Raw genomic sequence first — 15,894 nt, forward strand, 5'->3', positions numbered from 1 at the left:
AGCCTGCCAGGCTTCACAGTCTCCAAGTTTGCTCCAATTCATGTCCATTGAGTCAGTGATGCTATCTAACTGTCTCATCCTCTGTCTGTATTTTTACTTACTTAAACTCACCCATCATCTATCTCCCCCACTAGAAAGCAAGCAGATTTTTGGTCTCCTGTGTTTGCTGCTGTCTCCCCAGCCCCTCTCTGCATGGCACACAGTAGGTGCTTAATAAAGGTTGGTCAGATGAATGGGTTTCACTGTCTGGCATCTCTAATCATGCTGGGCTGCTGCGGAGTAGCAGGGAGAGACCGAGGCCTCTGGAGGGACAAATCCTGCGGGGGCCGCGCCTGCGCCTGAATCCCATCACCGAGGGAGCAGTCTAGCCGTCCGACCTGTTCCTGCCTCTCTCCCTGCACCAAGGTTTTCCCATCCGTGAAACAAATGGAGCTGGACTCCGAGGTTCTCCTTGGTTGTCACAGAGAAAGAGAGAAGCCAGGGAGGGAGACAGAAGTGAGGACACAAGAGTGGGCGTGGGAAGGAGAGTGAGAAGTGGGGAGAGGGTGGAGGGAGGGGGCTACAGAGGTGGGGGGCTGCTGGAAGGTACCTCCTTCTCCCTCACCAGCAGTGGTCAAGGGTAGCCCAGACCCTCTGCTCCACAGTTCCCTCAGCCCCCCACCCCCCCGCCCCCACCACCTCCCGAGGGAATTAAATTGCATCCAAACACCAGGCTCTGATTAGCGCTGGCCAGCTGGGCAGGAAGATTTATCATCCCAATTACGAGCTGGCCAAGACAAGCAGGCAAGACGATGGGGGGGACTGGGTGAGCAGGCGGGGCTGCTTCAGGGAAGGGGCGTCAGAGCTGTCAGGGGGGGATGCCTTGCACTCCCTGCCCGGTCCCCACTCACCTCCAGGGGGAGCACGAAGTTAGGGCACCTTCTCTGCTTGTTGGTTATCTGTTTGGCTTCCACATGGAGATTGGAAGTTTGACCTTGTTGAGTTGGGGATGTTTCATCCACCAAAGGGTAGGGGAGAACTTCTGGGTAAAATAGGGGCCCTGGAATCGGGGGTGGGTGGCGGGAAGTTTTCCTTCCTAGGGCTGAGCTGGTCCTAATACTCTGGGCTTTCCTACAAAGACCACATGGACCTCACGAAAATCTTTGTTCCTGGTGGGATTAATTAAGTACCTAGGCAGCTCAGGATCCTGGGAGTTACCTGGTCCAAGTGGAACCCAGGCTTGATTTACACACTTCTGGGGATGGGGAGCTCACTACCTTCTGAAGCAACCCCTTCCACGCAGGGCTGGGCCAAGCCTCTTCCCCAACCTCCCCAGCACTTCCTCCCTCCTTCCCTCGCCCTGCCCTCCACTCTCAGCACGTCTCAGCCGAGTCTTCCTGACAGCCTCCCATCTGTTCCCCGCTCCAGGGTGCCCCCCTCCTGTCCCCCTTCCCCCATGAACCCAAGTGGCCACAGGGGACTGCACATCTGACTATCTCCCTCTTCTGCTTGAAGACCTGCTCTGGCTCCCTGTCGTCTCCAGGAGATGTCCGGCTGCTCACAGGACATCCAAGGCGTTTTGTAGAGGCCCCCAGTGAGCTTCTGCATGCTCAGCTCGTCTCACTTGCTCCAGCCACCCTCTGGCCCAGTCTCTAGCCACATTCTATTTCTCAGAACGGACAGTGGTCTTCCTGCTGGCCAAACCTCGAGGCCTTGGCACACGTCTTTCTGCTGGGAGCTCCCAACCCGACTCTCCTTAACCTTTGAGACCCAACTCAGACATCCCCTTCTCTGGGAAAGCTTTCTTGCCTTCTTCCCCTGCTGCACCTCCTGAGAGCCCACCGCCTCATCCCCTCTACCCTGTGCTGTCCAGAGCGGGGCCAGACCTCCCGAGGTCAGAGGCCAAGACTCTACCCCCAGACTCCAGTGCCCAGGCCCGGTGGGTGAGAAGAGGACCCCAGCAGACACTTTATATAAGGCATTCAGCACAACATCTGGCATATTGTGAGCTTCAAATAAATAGAAGCAACTATGATAAATAGTTATGAACTTCTCAGGTGGCCCAGTGAGTAAAGAATCTGCCTGCAATGCAGGAGACACAGGAGAGCCAGGCTCGATCCCTGCGTCGGGAAGAAACCCTGGAGGAGGGTGTGGCACCACCTCCAGTATTCTTGCCTGCAGAATCCCATGAACAGAGCGTGGCAGGCTACAGTCCATAGGGTTGCAGAGTCAGACACGACTGAGCGATTGAGCGCACATGATTAATAGTCAACAGTAACCGTTACTACCCTCACAGCTGTCCAATAGGGTGCCATTTCATAGGTGAGAAAACCAAGGCAAGAAGAGGGGAAATGACTGTCCATACTCTCGGCTAGGGGTCGGACCACTAGAAGCAGTGTTTCTTTATCACGCTGCCCTGCCTTCCTAACTGGGTGGGCAAGACCATTTACCATCCATTCAGGAAATATTGAGTTGGCCAAAAGGGTTGTTTGGGATTTTCCATATGATGTTACGGAAAATCCCGAATGACCTTTTTCGCCACCCTAATACTTGTACACACCTACTAAGCACCAGGCCCAGTGTGAATGCTACAGATATGGAAGAGACCCTGCCTTCAAGGAAGGTCCTTTCCCCAGGAGACGAGAGATCAACAAAGTCGGCACACAAATGCATGTCTAAATCATAAAGCTTGCTCTGTGATAGAAAAGAAAAATCAGGGGCTGGTGAAATCGGGACTTGGCCTGGGGTGACCCGGATGGGGAAGCTCTAGCTAATCTAGTTAACTCTTTGCTGTCCAGCCAGAGACAACCCCTCCAGACCAGTTTGGGGCCTGGAAGAGGGGGCCGGCTGCAGCTCCCTGGCACACCGCGCCCCTCTACCCCAGCGCAGGCTTCGCCAGCCCGCCCGCCACCCCTCTGTCTCTCTGAAGACTGTCCCTTTACAGCTGCCCTTTTTTCCACTGAAGGATTCAGACACAAATTGTACTTTAAATTCAATATCGGTCATTAATATTTCATGATTACAAAACGTTAAAGATAATGTCAGTGGAAGGAGCGTCTGCATGGGCAGAATGGATGACTCAGAAGTTCGGGGGAGAGGGGAGCCCGCATGCTAAGTGGCTGGGGAGTCTTTGAGGTAATCCGGTCTGACAGGCTGCGGCTGTGCCTCAGTGCCGCGTTCTCGTTCTGTTCTCCGAGGTGCTCACAAGGCTCTGCTGCTGTGTGTAAATATTTCCCCTCTGATTCTTGTCACCTCGTGTTTGTTGACCCCGCCACTGGCCCCCCGCCGTGGTCCCCTGTTTCTGAGAAGCCAAATAGATGCTTTGGCAGAAGGGCACCACGGTGTGGGGGGGCGGGGCGGGTGGTGGGGAGACCCCAGGGCATTGTCCCTGAGGCTCTGGCCTGGCTGTGGGAGCCCTGCCCACCCCCATCCCCCAGGGACTGGCTTTGTGACTTTGGGGCCATCGCGATTCCTTCCTGAGCCTCTACTTCCCAGTCTGCAAAGTGGGGATAACAATTTGTCCTCGTCTCACAGAGAGGGCAAGAGGCTGGAGTGGGTGGATGGCTGGCGCTGCTCCTGGCTTCATGCCTGGCACCAAAGACATATGACTCGGGGGCAGCTGGGTGAACGCCGGGCCATGCCGTCAGACTGGCTGGGGCCCGGAATTTGGACAAATGACTTCACCTCCCTGAGTCTTAGTTTCCTCATCCATACGTTGGGGGTAATGGCAGAATCGACATCTGATAGGTGGGGAGCTTCCGTGAACACAGCACTGTAGAGTGCCTGGCACAGAGTGAGTGCTTCAGGCAAGTGCACCAAGTCCAGATCAATAGCTATCATTAACTGAGCACTAAGTACTAGGCTAAGTTCTTTCTATCCTATTTAATCCCCCCACAAGCACTGTGAAGTGGGAACCACTCATTTTATCATCGATCAATATCCCCGGTGAGACTTGGGCAGGAGTTGTGAATTGCAGCTCCGAGGGGAGTGGTCGCTAGCCCAGTCCTTTCCTTCCCCATGCTCAGTTACTGGGATGGTGTGGGGGCAATAGGGGTGGGGCCCAGAGAACAGAGTGCCAGGAAAAGGGAGGCTGTGGAGCAAAGCTGTGGAAGACAGGAAGACCTGGCCCCAAATCCTGGCTCTGCCACTGCACATCCTTGGGCAAAGCTCTTTATAGTCTGAGGCTCAATTTTCCCATCAATAAAATGGGTGCTGATCATGATTCAATAGAAGTATGTGCTAAAAAGGATCAAGCTCAGTATCTATTAGGTAAACACTGTAAAAAAATCTCTGCTGGGGAGAGGCCCCTGACACACTCTCTCTGTGAAATGGTAGCATTAGAGATTCTGTATGCTTCTCTAGCTGCTTTCTGGAAGAGATTCACAGGGCAGAAGAACAACGCTTAACCCAAGAAGGGACCAGCCAGCGGTGGGCCGTCAGGTGGTGTGACAGCTGGTGGGGAGATGCTCTGTGGGCAGGGAGAGGGGGTGTCTCTGCCCAGCAGCCCGGCCAGGCCCCCTGGCTGCTCAGGAAGCAGGTTCAGGGAGGTGAGGATGGGGAGCTGTCTGCCCACCAGTCCAGCAGCCACTTCTTCTCCAGCCACCTTTGTTATCTCCCTTTCATGCGGTGGAGAAGTGGATTCAAAGGCTCGGGAGCAGCAGGCACTGAGGTTTGAGCCAGCTTTGTATTTCCTTTTAAACCGAAGTTGAAAGAAACGAAGGGAACTTCAGCCTAGGGACTTCCTCGGCTGGAATAGGCTGGTGGGGATAGGGAAGTGGGAGGTACCGGCCAGCGAAGGCGGAGGAGGAGAGCCGCCAGGAGGGCTCAAAGGCACAGGAGGGCCTTGGGGCCCAGCTTGGCAGAGGGGAGTCTGAATGGCGCCCACTTCCACCAAGGCTGAGCCTCTGAGTATTCCTGCTGTCACCATCGGTTACTGGAGGCTCTGCTGGCTGCTGAGACCTGGAGAGCTGACAGGGAGGGGAGCTTGCGGAGCTGGTCTAGCATGGGCTCTGGCAGCATTGCTCTGGTTGAGGAGGAGGCCTGCTGAACTGCCCTTTCCCCATTTCTGGCATGCCATGAACCCCCATGCTCTGAGCCCCTCACCTCCGTGGCGTGACTTGTCTAGACTCCATGTCCCAGGGCCTCTTTCTTTCTCAGCTCACACACCTCCCCAGCTGTACCAAACTGCCTGTGACATGCGAGCACGCGTGCACACACACACACTCTTCGACACAGCCCAATCACCTTGGAGTCATTCTTGACCCCTCCATCTCTTTCCTCCATCTCACCCCATCAGCAGGTCCAGGGGGCTCTATTTTCAGCCTGCCTCCAAAAGCTACCACTTCTGACCATTTCCATGGCTATCACCCTGGGCCAGGCCACTATCTCATCTTCAGGGCCCTGTTGCATGTAAATTCTAATTGAGCCCCTGCTCCTTTCCCTCTCCCCACCCCCCCCCCCCCACCCCTACCCTGCAGCCCCCAAACAACCTATTTTCAATGCAGCAGCTGTAGGTATCATGTCAGGCAACCTCCCTCCTCTGCTCAAACCCCTCAGTGACTCCCGCCTCATTTGAGTCAAGTCCAAAGACCCACTGCAGGGTAGACACTCTGCCCCTCGCCAACCACACTGGCCTCCTTGCTATTTCTCCAACTATGACCTCAGGGCCTTTGCACTGGCTGTGCCCTCTCCTTGGAACTCTCTTCCCTCCAATGGCAGCATGACTCCCTCACTTTATCAAGCTCTCTTTTGACAAGTCTCCTTCACAGCGAAGCCTACCCTAAGAGAAACAATTCCCTCCCAATCCCTTTCCTCTGCTTTCTTTTTTCCAGTTTCTTGTTAGCACTTAGCTGACATGCAAACACCCTTTCTCGAAGTTTCCTGAGGGTCTAGCTCTAGCCCATGGAGACAGTTTTTTTTTTAACCTTGTTAGGGGCTCTATCTCCAACCTCTGTGAAGAGGACTGGTGTATAGTAGGTGCTCAATACAAGCTTTAGGAAGAAAGCCAAACTCAAGACTGGGCCCGGCCTTTTGGGCTCGGGATCCTTCCCACATCTGTATTCCTGTGGGTCAGCCTTTGCCGACCACGCCCCCACCTCAGCTCTGCCCAGGTTCTTTTTGCCCTGCCCCCAGCCTTGGGCCCCTCCTCCCTGGGCTTTGCCCCGCCCATAGCCCCACCCTTTGGCTATCGCCCCTCCCTTCCGTATTCGCCCCGCCCCCTGGCTCACCCGCCTCCATAGCCAGCACTGTGATGTTGTGCCAGCCGGCCGTCTCTCGGTCCAGTCCCTTGCCGGTGACGATGGCACCCGTGTCCGCATCGATATCAAAGATCTGGTCCAAATCTGAGTCGCGGTCGATGGCATACCTAAGAGGGGCAGGTCAGGGCTGATTGAAGGTGTCCTGGCGCTGATGGAGCAGTGCCCATGTCCCTCCACCCTCCCCCTAAAGAAGAACCACCTGCCCGGGAGACACAGGAAGCAGAGAGACCTTTTCCGACAGAGGAGGCGTGAAAATGGATCTGAGTTTGCATCTCAGCTGCACTGGGTTCCTGACGTGTGACCATGGGCAAGGCTCAACCTTTCCGAGCCTCAGCTTCCTCAGCTGGGTAACGGGGCTAATAATTTACATCTCACGGTCATTGTGAGGTCAGGAAGAAGGCAAAGTGCCCAGCACAGAGTTAGCATTCACAGGGTATTTGATTCTTATCTTTCCATAAGAGGTGACTCTGGAACCGGTCTTGAGAAAGGGACAGAATGGCATTCCAGGCATGGGGAACAGAAGCTGCAAAGTGAGAATCATTCAGGGGACGGCAAATTGTGCAAAAAAGGCCAGAACTGGAAAGTGCGGAGGAAGAGGCTTGAGAACAAGCAGAGTGCAGAATTCAGGGCGTTGGGGGTCCTGGGGAGCCTAGAGGGATTTTGAGCAGGAGGGAGGGAGTTGGCTGTGCCGCTCAGAGGCTCGCTCTTCCGAGGCCCCAGACCTGGGACTCGGGCTGAGCCAAGAAGGGGTCTGAGGTCTGGCCGCCGGCCCCTCCCCGCCAGCGCAGCGCGCCAGTGCTAATCTGCGGCTTTTCACTTGCCGCGTGAAAAAGCCCTTTGTTCCGCCTCCTTCCCAGGCCTTTGTGCGGCGGCTCCAGGCCTGAAAGGCCCGTGTCCAACACATGTCTCGGGCGGCGGCGGCCCAGAGAGGCCCCGCCAGCTCTGTCCGCCGCTTCCCCAGGCTGATAACGCGGGCGGGGGCGCCGCCAGGCTGCGCGGCCTACAAAGGCCCCCGAATGCCAAGCAAGGGCTCTTTGTGCAGCGGGAACAATGGAGCCTGGTGGGGCGGGGCACCCCTCCCCCTTCCTCCAGCTGGAGGAAACAAGCCCTTCCCGCATCTTCTGGAGCCAGAGCCGAGACACTGAGGCCCACGGAGAGGACAACACCAGAACATCCCCTTCCCTACCCACACTGAAACTCGAAGCCCTGAGATGACCCTTCAGTGGGCCTTGGCTGCATTACCAAACCGCTCCAGGCCTCCGTTTCCGCATCTGTTGAATGGGGATAATGATACCCAGTGCATGTGGGAGGGGCTTCCCAAGTAGCTGGTGGTAAAGAACATGCCTACTAATGCAGGAGATGCAAGAGACACGGGTTTGATCCCCGGGTCGGGAAGATCCCCTGGAGGAGGAAATGGCAACACACTCCAGTATTCTTGTCTGGAAAAATCCCATGGACAGAGGAGCCTGGAGGGCTACAGTCCATCGGGTCACCCCTCACACTACTAAGCACAGTGGTACCCAGTGGAACTGTGGAGTCTGGGAGCAGTTGCAGCTGGCTTTGAATCCTCTGCTTCTTATTCCACCTGGGTGACCTTGGGCTAGGCACTGGACCTCACTGGCCTCTGTTTACTTGTCTGCAAAATAGGGTGATTCATACATCACTGGTGTGGGTTAGAGGAAATAATCCATGGAACTGGGCAAAAGTGGCAGCCCTTACTGTTTTCATATTCACTGCTGCAGTGGAGGTGCCAGCTTGTGGCAGACTGCAAAGGGCTGGGCATGAGGGTGTAGTGGGCATTAGAGCTAGTCTTCTGGGGCCTTAGGTTTTTTTCTTTTTCAGCCATGCCACACAGCATGTGGGATCTTAGTTCCTTGACCAGGGATTAAACCCACATCCCCTGCATTGGAAGCAAACAGTCTTAACCACTGCACTACCAGGGAGGTCCCCCGAATCCCTAGTTTAATGCCACCTCCTCTCTCTAAGTTGCTAAGCCCACATCTTCTTTGGCCCTGATCAGCCTGGGTCCTCCTGACCTGGGTGAAAGTGTGTGGGTCAGATCCAAGATGACAATTCCTCCCATCAGGCCAGCACTTAACAGTCTGTAGCTTGCTTTTCCTCCAGCCATCCCTCCCTTCGTTCTTTTATGCCTAAACATTAGCTGAATGCCTTCTCCACGCTGCTCTGTGCTAAAGTGAAAGTCGCTCCATCGTGTCCGACTCTTTGTGACCCCGTGGACTATACAGTTCATGGAATTCTCCAGGCCAGAATACTGGAGTGGGTAGCCTTTTCCCTTCTCCAGGGGATCTTCCTAATCCAGGGATCAAACCCAGGTCTCCTGCATTGTGGGCAGATTCTTTACCAGCTGAGCCACCAGGGAAGCCTAAGAATACTGGAGTGGATAGCCTATCCATTCTCCAGTGGATCTTCCCGACACAGGAATCGAACTGGGGTCTCCTGTATTGCAGGCGGATTCTTTACCCTCTGAGCCACAGGGGAAGACCACTCTGTGCTAAGCTCTGGGGGTAAAATGGCAAATGAGACAGATGAGGCCCCGCCCTGCCTGTCATCTTGTGAGGCTGATGTGTGGTCAACCCATTTTGCAGATGAAGATGAGAGAGGCAGCTTCCCAAGCTTAGGGCTGCCAAGTATGGTTGTGCAGGCTGTGTCCTGCACAAAGCTACTAGGCTGAAGAGGGGAAGAGGGGATGAAGAGCAGCTGGTGTTCTTGCCTAGCCACAGGTGCTAGCTCAGGAAGAATCTTCTCAAAGGAGGACCTTTTCCTTATTTATGAAATGTGCCACATGGGCTAGTGTAACCCTGCCTAAGGTTGCACAGGGACTGTCAGAGAACTGGAATTTGTGCCCCAACTTGGGACTCTACGCCCGGAGTTCTTTCTAGCGCATTGAACCATCTGAAGCGGCAGTGCATGGAGTCTCGGGTCACCGTGGATCCAAGCCTGAACTGCTGGATGTTTGGGTCCAAAGATGGTAGAACCAGACTCTTGAGTAGTGTCGGCTCAGCTGGAAGGAACCATGGAGACCTCCTCTTGATTTTACAGGTAGAAGTGAGTCCGAGAGACAACCAGGGGCCCCTGATCGCCTGGTCGGGGCTGGGCATAAGGCAGGGCTGATGGGAGGATGCCCACTGCCTTCTGTCTCCTCCTCTCTCTGCTCAGACCTCTTTCCTCTCTTCTCTCCTCCCAGTTACTCTTTTGTTTCCTCCTGGAGAGGAAGAGGGGGATGGATTCTAAGTGGAGGCAGCTGTTCTCAAGGCCATGGGAAGGGAGGGGGGGCGTGGGGAGCCACCATCAACCAGCTAAAGACTTGGGGCTGCAGGTCCATGTGGCTGCTCGGCCCAGGTGCCTTTGTTCCAGCTCAGGGAGCCAGCGAGCGAGAGAGAGGGATAGGTGGAGGGCACGTGGCAAGGAGCGTGGCCTGGCAGGTGTGGGGGCAGCGGGGGAGGCTTGAGGCCCTCACTTGGCAGCCCTCGAGTTGTGTGTCTGGTCTGTGCTGCAGGTGGTCAGTGCACGTGCGTGATGCTGTGTTATGGCTGGAAGGTACAAGAGTTAGGCGCTCAGACCAGGAGCAGGATCCACAATGACCCCAGGCAAGCCACTTCATCTTTGAGCCTTAATTTTAAGGAAAATGGAAAAGTGATTTAACTCCTATCTTGCAAGTGGTTGGGAGGGTTATGCGCCTGGCTGGGGGACAGGTGCCTAGTTGGGTTCCAGGAAAATGAATCTGTGAGTGAGCACTATTGTTATTCTAATGATGATTCAGAAATGTCTGCTAAGGGGGACACAGGACCCCCCCCAACCCAGTGTGTGCTCTGCGGGCCTAGGGGTGGGAGGTACCATGCATGGATGTGGGAGCGTTGCCAGGGTCTGAGAAGGACAGGAGGCATCTGTGGTCTAGAAGGCGCTGCTCAAATCTCAGTTCTCATTTGGTCAGCCAGGACCTGGAGGGCAGGAAGGGGAGCAGGAGCAGGTGTGAGTGGAAGAGAGCAGTGAGAGAGTGTAGGTTTGTGTCCGCTAGCGTGTGTGTGTGCACAAGTGCAAAGAAAGCCTGGGAATTGTGGTCAGGAGTGGGATCCGATGGCCATCTGCCGAGGTTTGAAACCTAGCTATGTGACCTTGAGTCAGTCACTTAAGCTCTCTGGTCTTTGGTTCCCTCTTAAAAATGGTGCTAATAATAACACCTACCTCAGAGTGGTTGTGAGGATTAGACAAGTACTACCAATAAAACACTAATAAGACACTTTTAACAGCGCTGGGCCCCTGCCACATGACGTATGGATTAGCTCTCATTTTTATTTGCTCAGCAAGACTCTGTGCCAGGCCGGAGCACATGCAGGAGCCGCTCCCAGCCTTGCAGATAACTGTCATCACTGCCGCTGCCATTTTACACATGGGGAAACTGAGGCTCAAAGAAGCCAGGCGCCTTGCCCTGGGGCAGAAGGGCTGATGGGTGGCAAGGCCAGATTCCCAAGCCATGTGTGTCTGTGCAGAGTCCCACGTCTGACTAAGAGCAGCCGCCTCAGGGCCAGCCTGGTGCACCTGCGGGCGCCCCTGCACCCTGGGGACAGCACAGAACACTGCTGTTGTCAAGGTCAGGGTGAGAGGAGTGGCCAGGGTACGTCTTCCTGGTTTGAGGGCACATGTGGGTTTTTGTCACTTAAATATGTGCATATATAGCTCACGCAGGCATGATAAATACGACAGTGTGCAGACTCGTGCGTGTCCAGGCTGCCCGGGGCTCCTGTATCCGGGCTCGTGCACACACACGTGCACACACAGCAGGCTGGATGATGCAGTCCCCACCTGAGCTCCCAGCAGGGGAGACTCTTCACAAGCAAAAGGGGCTGCTCCCCTGAGCTGGGGACTCCTCTCTGCTCACTCCATCCTGCCTTTTGACTCTTTCCCCTCCTCCACCCCTTTAAAAGCACACCCTCAAAGCCCACACACGATACCTAGAAATCTGTATGGGGTTAGTACTGGTTGCAGAATGAAGGGGAGTACTGGGTGTCCAGACCACCGAGAAAAATGGTAAGGTCCATTTCCTGAGGATCTACTATGTGCCAAACACTTAATCCTTCCTCCAAGCCTGGGACCACTGATCACAGAACCTGGTCCCTAGTAGACATTTAGTACTTTTTTTCTGAATAAATGAATGAGGCAGGAACTACCATGACACCCATTTTAGAGATGGGAAAACTGAGGGTTGGAGTAGATGCAGTGATTTTCCCATAATTCTGCAACTGAGCTAGGATTCATTCCAGGTTTTCTCTGACTCTAAAAGGAGTACATCAAGGCTGTATATTGTCACCCTGCTTATTTAACTTATACACAGAGTACATCATGAGAAACGCTGGGCTGGAAGAAGCACAAGCTGGAATCAAGATTGCCAGGAGAAATATCAATAACCTCAGATATGCAGATGACACCACCCTTATGGCAGAAAGTGAAGAGGAACTAAAAAGCCTCTTGATGAAAGTGAAAGTGGAGAGTGAAAAAGTTGGCTTAAAGCTCTCAACATTCAGAAAACTAAGATCATGGCATCTGGCCCCATCACTTCATGGGAAATAGATGGGGAAACAGTGGAAACAGTGGCAGACTTTATTTTTTTGGGCTCCAAAATCACTGCAGATGGTGATTGCAGCCATGAAATTAAAAGATGCTTACTCCTTGGAAGGAAAGTTATGACCAACCTAGACAGTATATTCAAAAGCAGAGACATTACTTTGCTAACAAAGGTCCATCTAGTCAAGGCTATGGTTTTTCCAGTGGTCACGTAAGGATGTGAGAGTTGGACTGTGAAGAAAGCTGAACACCGAAGAATTGATGCTTTTGAACTGTGGTGTTGGAGAAGACTCTTGAGAGTTCCCTGGACTGCAAGGAGGTCCAACCAGTCCATCCTAAAGGAGATCAGCCCTGGGTGTTCTTTGGAAGGACTGATGCTGAAGCTGAAACTCCAATACGTTGGCCACCTCATGCAAAGAGCTGACTCATTGGAAAAGACTCTGATGCTGGGAGGGATTGGGGGCAGGAGGAGAAGGGGACGACAGAGGATGAGATGGCTGGATGGCATCACTGACTCGATGGACATGAGTTTGAGTGAACTCCGGGAGATGGTGATGGACAGGGAGGCCTGGCGTGCTGCGATTCATGGGGTCGCAGAGTCGGACACGACTGAGTGACTGAACTGAACTGAAAACCCATGTGCTTTCTGTTGCACCCCACTGTGGAATGCTGGGAGGAAATGAAGTGTTCACTCTCTCTCTGGTTCAGCTTGGGCTTTCCTGGTTTTGACACTGAAGGGAGACCCAAGAGGGGGCTGGGGCTGGTAGGGCTGGAGATGGGTTGATAAACAGCCAATCTTGTCTGCAAGGCTGCCTGATCCAGAGATGGGCCCATCTGAGCCCTCTCCTCTTTCTCTTCAAAGCCTTCCAAGACTTCACACTGCCTAAGGATAAAGTCCCACACCTTCACCTGACATTCAAGGTCCTCTCAGCTTGTCCCCAAGTGCCCCCACCCTGACCTCCTCTCTGGCCCCAACCGCCCTCCTGTGAGCTCATTCAGCTGACCTCACTGCTCCTGAACTTGACCTCCTGGCTCCCTGATTCTGTTCCTGCCACCAGGTCCTCAGAGCCACTCCACCCTGGATGCTGCCCCCCCCATTCCAGCCCCATCCTCTTTATCTTTGCTCCATCCCTCCTTGGTGCCCAGAGAATGCACCTCTCCTTGGAGCTCCTGAGTCCTTAAGCCCCTGCTCAGCCCACTGAGACTTAGCTCTGTCACTTGACTCACTCACATGGGGCCTCAGCCTTCCCCTTGCCCCCATCTGACTCTGTGTTTCATGCAGAGGGGAGGGCACCACATAAAGTTGGAAGCTGTTCAAACTACAAAGAGAATCAGAAAGAAGAAGTGTTAGTTGCTCAGTTGTGCCCAACTCTTTGCAACCCCATGGACTGCAGCCCACCAGGCTCCTCTGTCCTTGGGATTCTCCTGGCAAGGATACTGGAGTGGAGTGCCATTTCCTTCTCCAGGGGATCTTCCTGACCCAGGGATTGAACCCAGGCAGATTCTTTACCACTGAGCTATGAGGGAAGCCCTAAGAGAATCAGAAGCAGGGGTGAAATGGCAGAAGGCTGGACTCAAGAATCAGACAATCATGGGTTAAATCCCATTCCTTCCCCCTTCAGGCTGAGTGACATTGGGAGGGTCACTTCTCTCTGACCCTCAGTCTCTTCATCTGTAAAATGAGTAAACTACAACCTGAGGGCCAAACGCCACAGAGTGAGGCATCTTCCACGCTCTGCAGTACAGCGACTCGGAAAAGTCACTTTCTAATCTGCATCTCAGGATTTCCCAGGTACCGCCATCCTAGGCAGAGTCGCCTAGGATATCACTTCATTTCCAGGAACACACTAAGCATGTTCCTGCCTCAGGACCTTTGCACTCGCTATTCCTTCTACCCCTGATAGCTCAGTTGGTAAAGAATCCACCTGCAATGCAGGAGACCCTGGTTCAATTCCTGGGTCGGGAAGATCCGCTGGAGGAGGGATAGGCTACCCACTCCAGTATTCTTGTGCTTCCCTTGTGGCTCAGCTGGTAAAGAATCCACCTGCAATGCAGGAGACCTAGGTTTGATCCCTGGGTTGGGATGACCCCCTGGAGAAGGGAAAGGCTATACCCAGTATAGCCTCCAGGCCAGAATACTGGCCTGGAGAATTCCATGGACTGTATAGTCCATGGGGTCGCAAAGAGTCGGACATGACTGAACGACTTTCACTTTCATTCCTTCTACCCAGAATGCACTTTGCCACATCTTTGTCTAGTTGATTCTCTCTTGATCATTCTGATGTCAACTCACTTGTCAACTCCTTGACCACTTAATCCAGGGTAGCCCCCTGTGGCCCCAATTGGTCTTATCCTATTACCTTGTTTATTTTCTTCATAGGTCTTATCAGCAATGACCCCTTTTAACCATCTGTTGACTTGTGGCGACAAACATTCGGCTACTTATTGGCTGTTTCCCTGCCTCCCCTGCCCCCCAGGAGAAGGCAAACTCCTTGAGCGGAGGGACTGGGTCTTATCACCTCTGTTTCCCCATTGTCTGGGGCAGTGCCGGATGTGACATGACTCACACCCCTAGGTGTTGACTGAGTCCAGGACCCTTGGAACCCAGGGAGCTGGAACATAAGCCAGGCTCTGGGCTGCCCAGGTGGTCTGTGAGGACCCCTTCTCTAGCCATCTGTCCCCTTACAGACTGGGCGCTCCTCCCCAGTTCTGCCCTTGGCTGAGTCATCTAGGGCCTGGTTCCAGGCCGGCACGGAGGAGGAGGAGTTGGGTAAATGTTTGTGGTGTGAAATTGGACCTCTCTCAAGCTCCTCACCGCCTCCACATCTGAGGAGCCCCAGGGAAGGGGCGGCATAGAGAGATGAAAGGAGGTGAGAAGCAGGTTTCAAAGTTGGCCCTTTCAGTGCAGATGAAAGCAGGGGGGAAGGGAAGTCAACAGAGGGTGGAGGGGGAGGACTGGGGGGGAGTGGGGAGAGCAATACTGGAGAGGAGGGGAGAAGGCAGCGGGGTGCGCTGGACCTGGGAGGCAAAGACCAGGCTCCTACTGATGCCTGGTAACTCTTGTGAGCCCAGGGAAACTCCTCCCCTCCCTGGATCTCAGTTTCCTGCCAAACAAGGGTGATAATGCCCTCCTGGGAAAGGTCTGGGGCTGAGCCAGAGGCTGACGGGGATGTTTAAAGACTGTATCTATTGTCAGCGGGGATGGAAAGATGGTGGAGTTCACAGGCAGTGGAGGGTGGTTTTGGCCATGGGAAGGGTGGAGGCAGCCTAGGAGGCTTTCAGGACCTCTGGACTGAGTCTGAGCCCTTCAGCCTATCTTTGAACCTTGTCAGACTTCTCTTGTTGGTTCATTGCTCAGCCTCCCGTAGACATCACAGTCTACTCATCTCCAGACACACCTACCACTTCTTCCCTTCTGATGCCTGTGCCTGGAACAGCCTTCTCCTCATAGCTACACTTGGAGAAGGCAATGGCACCCCACTCCAGTACTTTGCCTGGAGAATCCCAGGGACGGGGGAGCCTGGTGGCTGCCGTCTATGGGGTCACACAGAGTCAGACACGACTGAAGCGACTTAGCAGCAGCAGCAGCAGCATAGCTACACTGACCAGACTCAGGTACACGGCTCAATATAATTCCTGCCTCCTCCAGGAAGTCTTTCTAGACCCCTGAGGGTAGCCTCCAGTCTGGGAGCCCATAGGTAGTTAAGCATCTTTGTGTCTTCACCTTGGGGTTGCCATGTAAGGTTGCACAGGCTATGCACTGGACAAATCAGAGGGAGCCATTCACATAAATGATGGTGAGAATGCTACCCATATGGAGTTGAATAATGCAGAGATCCTTTAAGCACAGAGCTAGGCACATAGCTGGCTCAGGCATCATTCACTATGTACAGGGGTTTCAGGGAATAAACAGGAAGCTCCAGACACTTAAATTCAGTCAACAGTGGGCATTCACCCCACCCTGACCTCCTCCTCTGGATCACTTTCTTTCTCTCTGACATCCTTTCAGCTTGGGCCATGGTCAGGGACTCCCCAACCCCTGCAGATTGCAAACCCTTCCAGGGACACCAACAGCACC

The 15,894-nt window shown here is 54.1% G+C and overlaps 1 protein-coding gene across 1 annotated transcript in view; it reads right to left on the reverse strand.

Annotated features, from left to right (window-relative positions):
- The window catches only part of CDH22 (cadherin 22), an 83,055-nt gene that overhangs the window by 17,056 nt on the left and 50,105 nt on the right, over positions 1–15,894 (reverse strand). Inside the window, exon 7 of the mRNA XM_052651116.1 lies at positions 6,207–6,343. Within this exon, the coding sequence (XP_052507076.1) occupies positions 6,207–6,343 (137 nt within the window). The remainder of the gene's footprint in view (positions 1–6,206; positions 6,344–15,894) is intronic.

This window comes from Budorcas taxicolor, chromosome 13, assembly GCF_023091745.1.
Source record: "Budorcas taxicolor isolate Tak-1 chromosome 13, Takin1.1, whole genome shotgun sequence".
NCBI lineage: Eukaryota > Metazoa > Chordata > Mammalia > Artiodactyla > Bovidae > Budorcas > Budorcas taxicolor.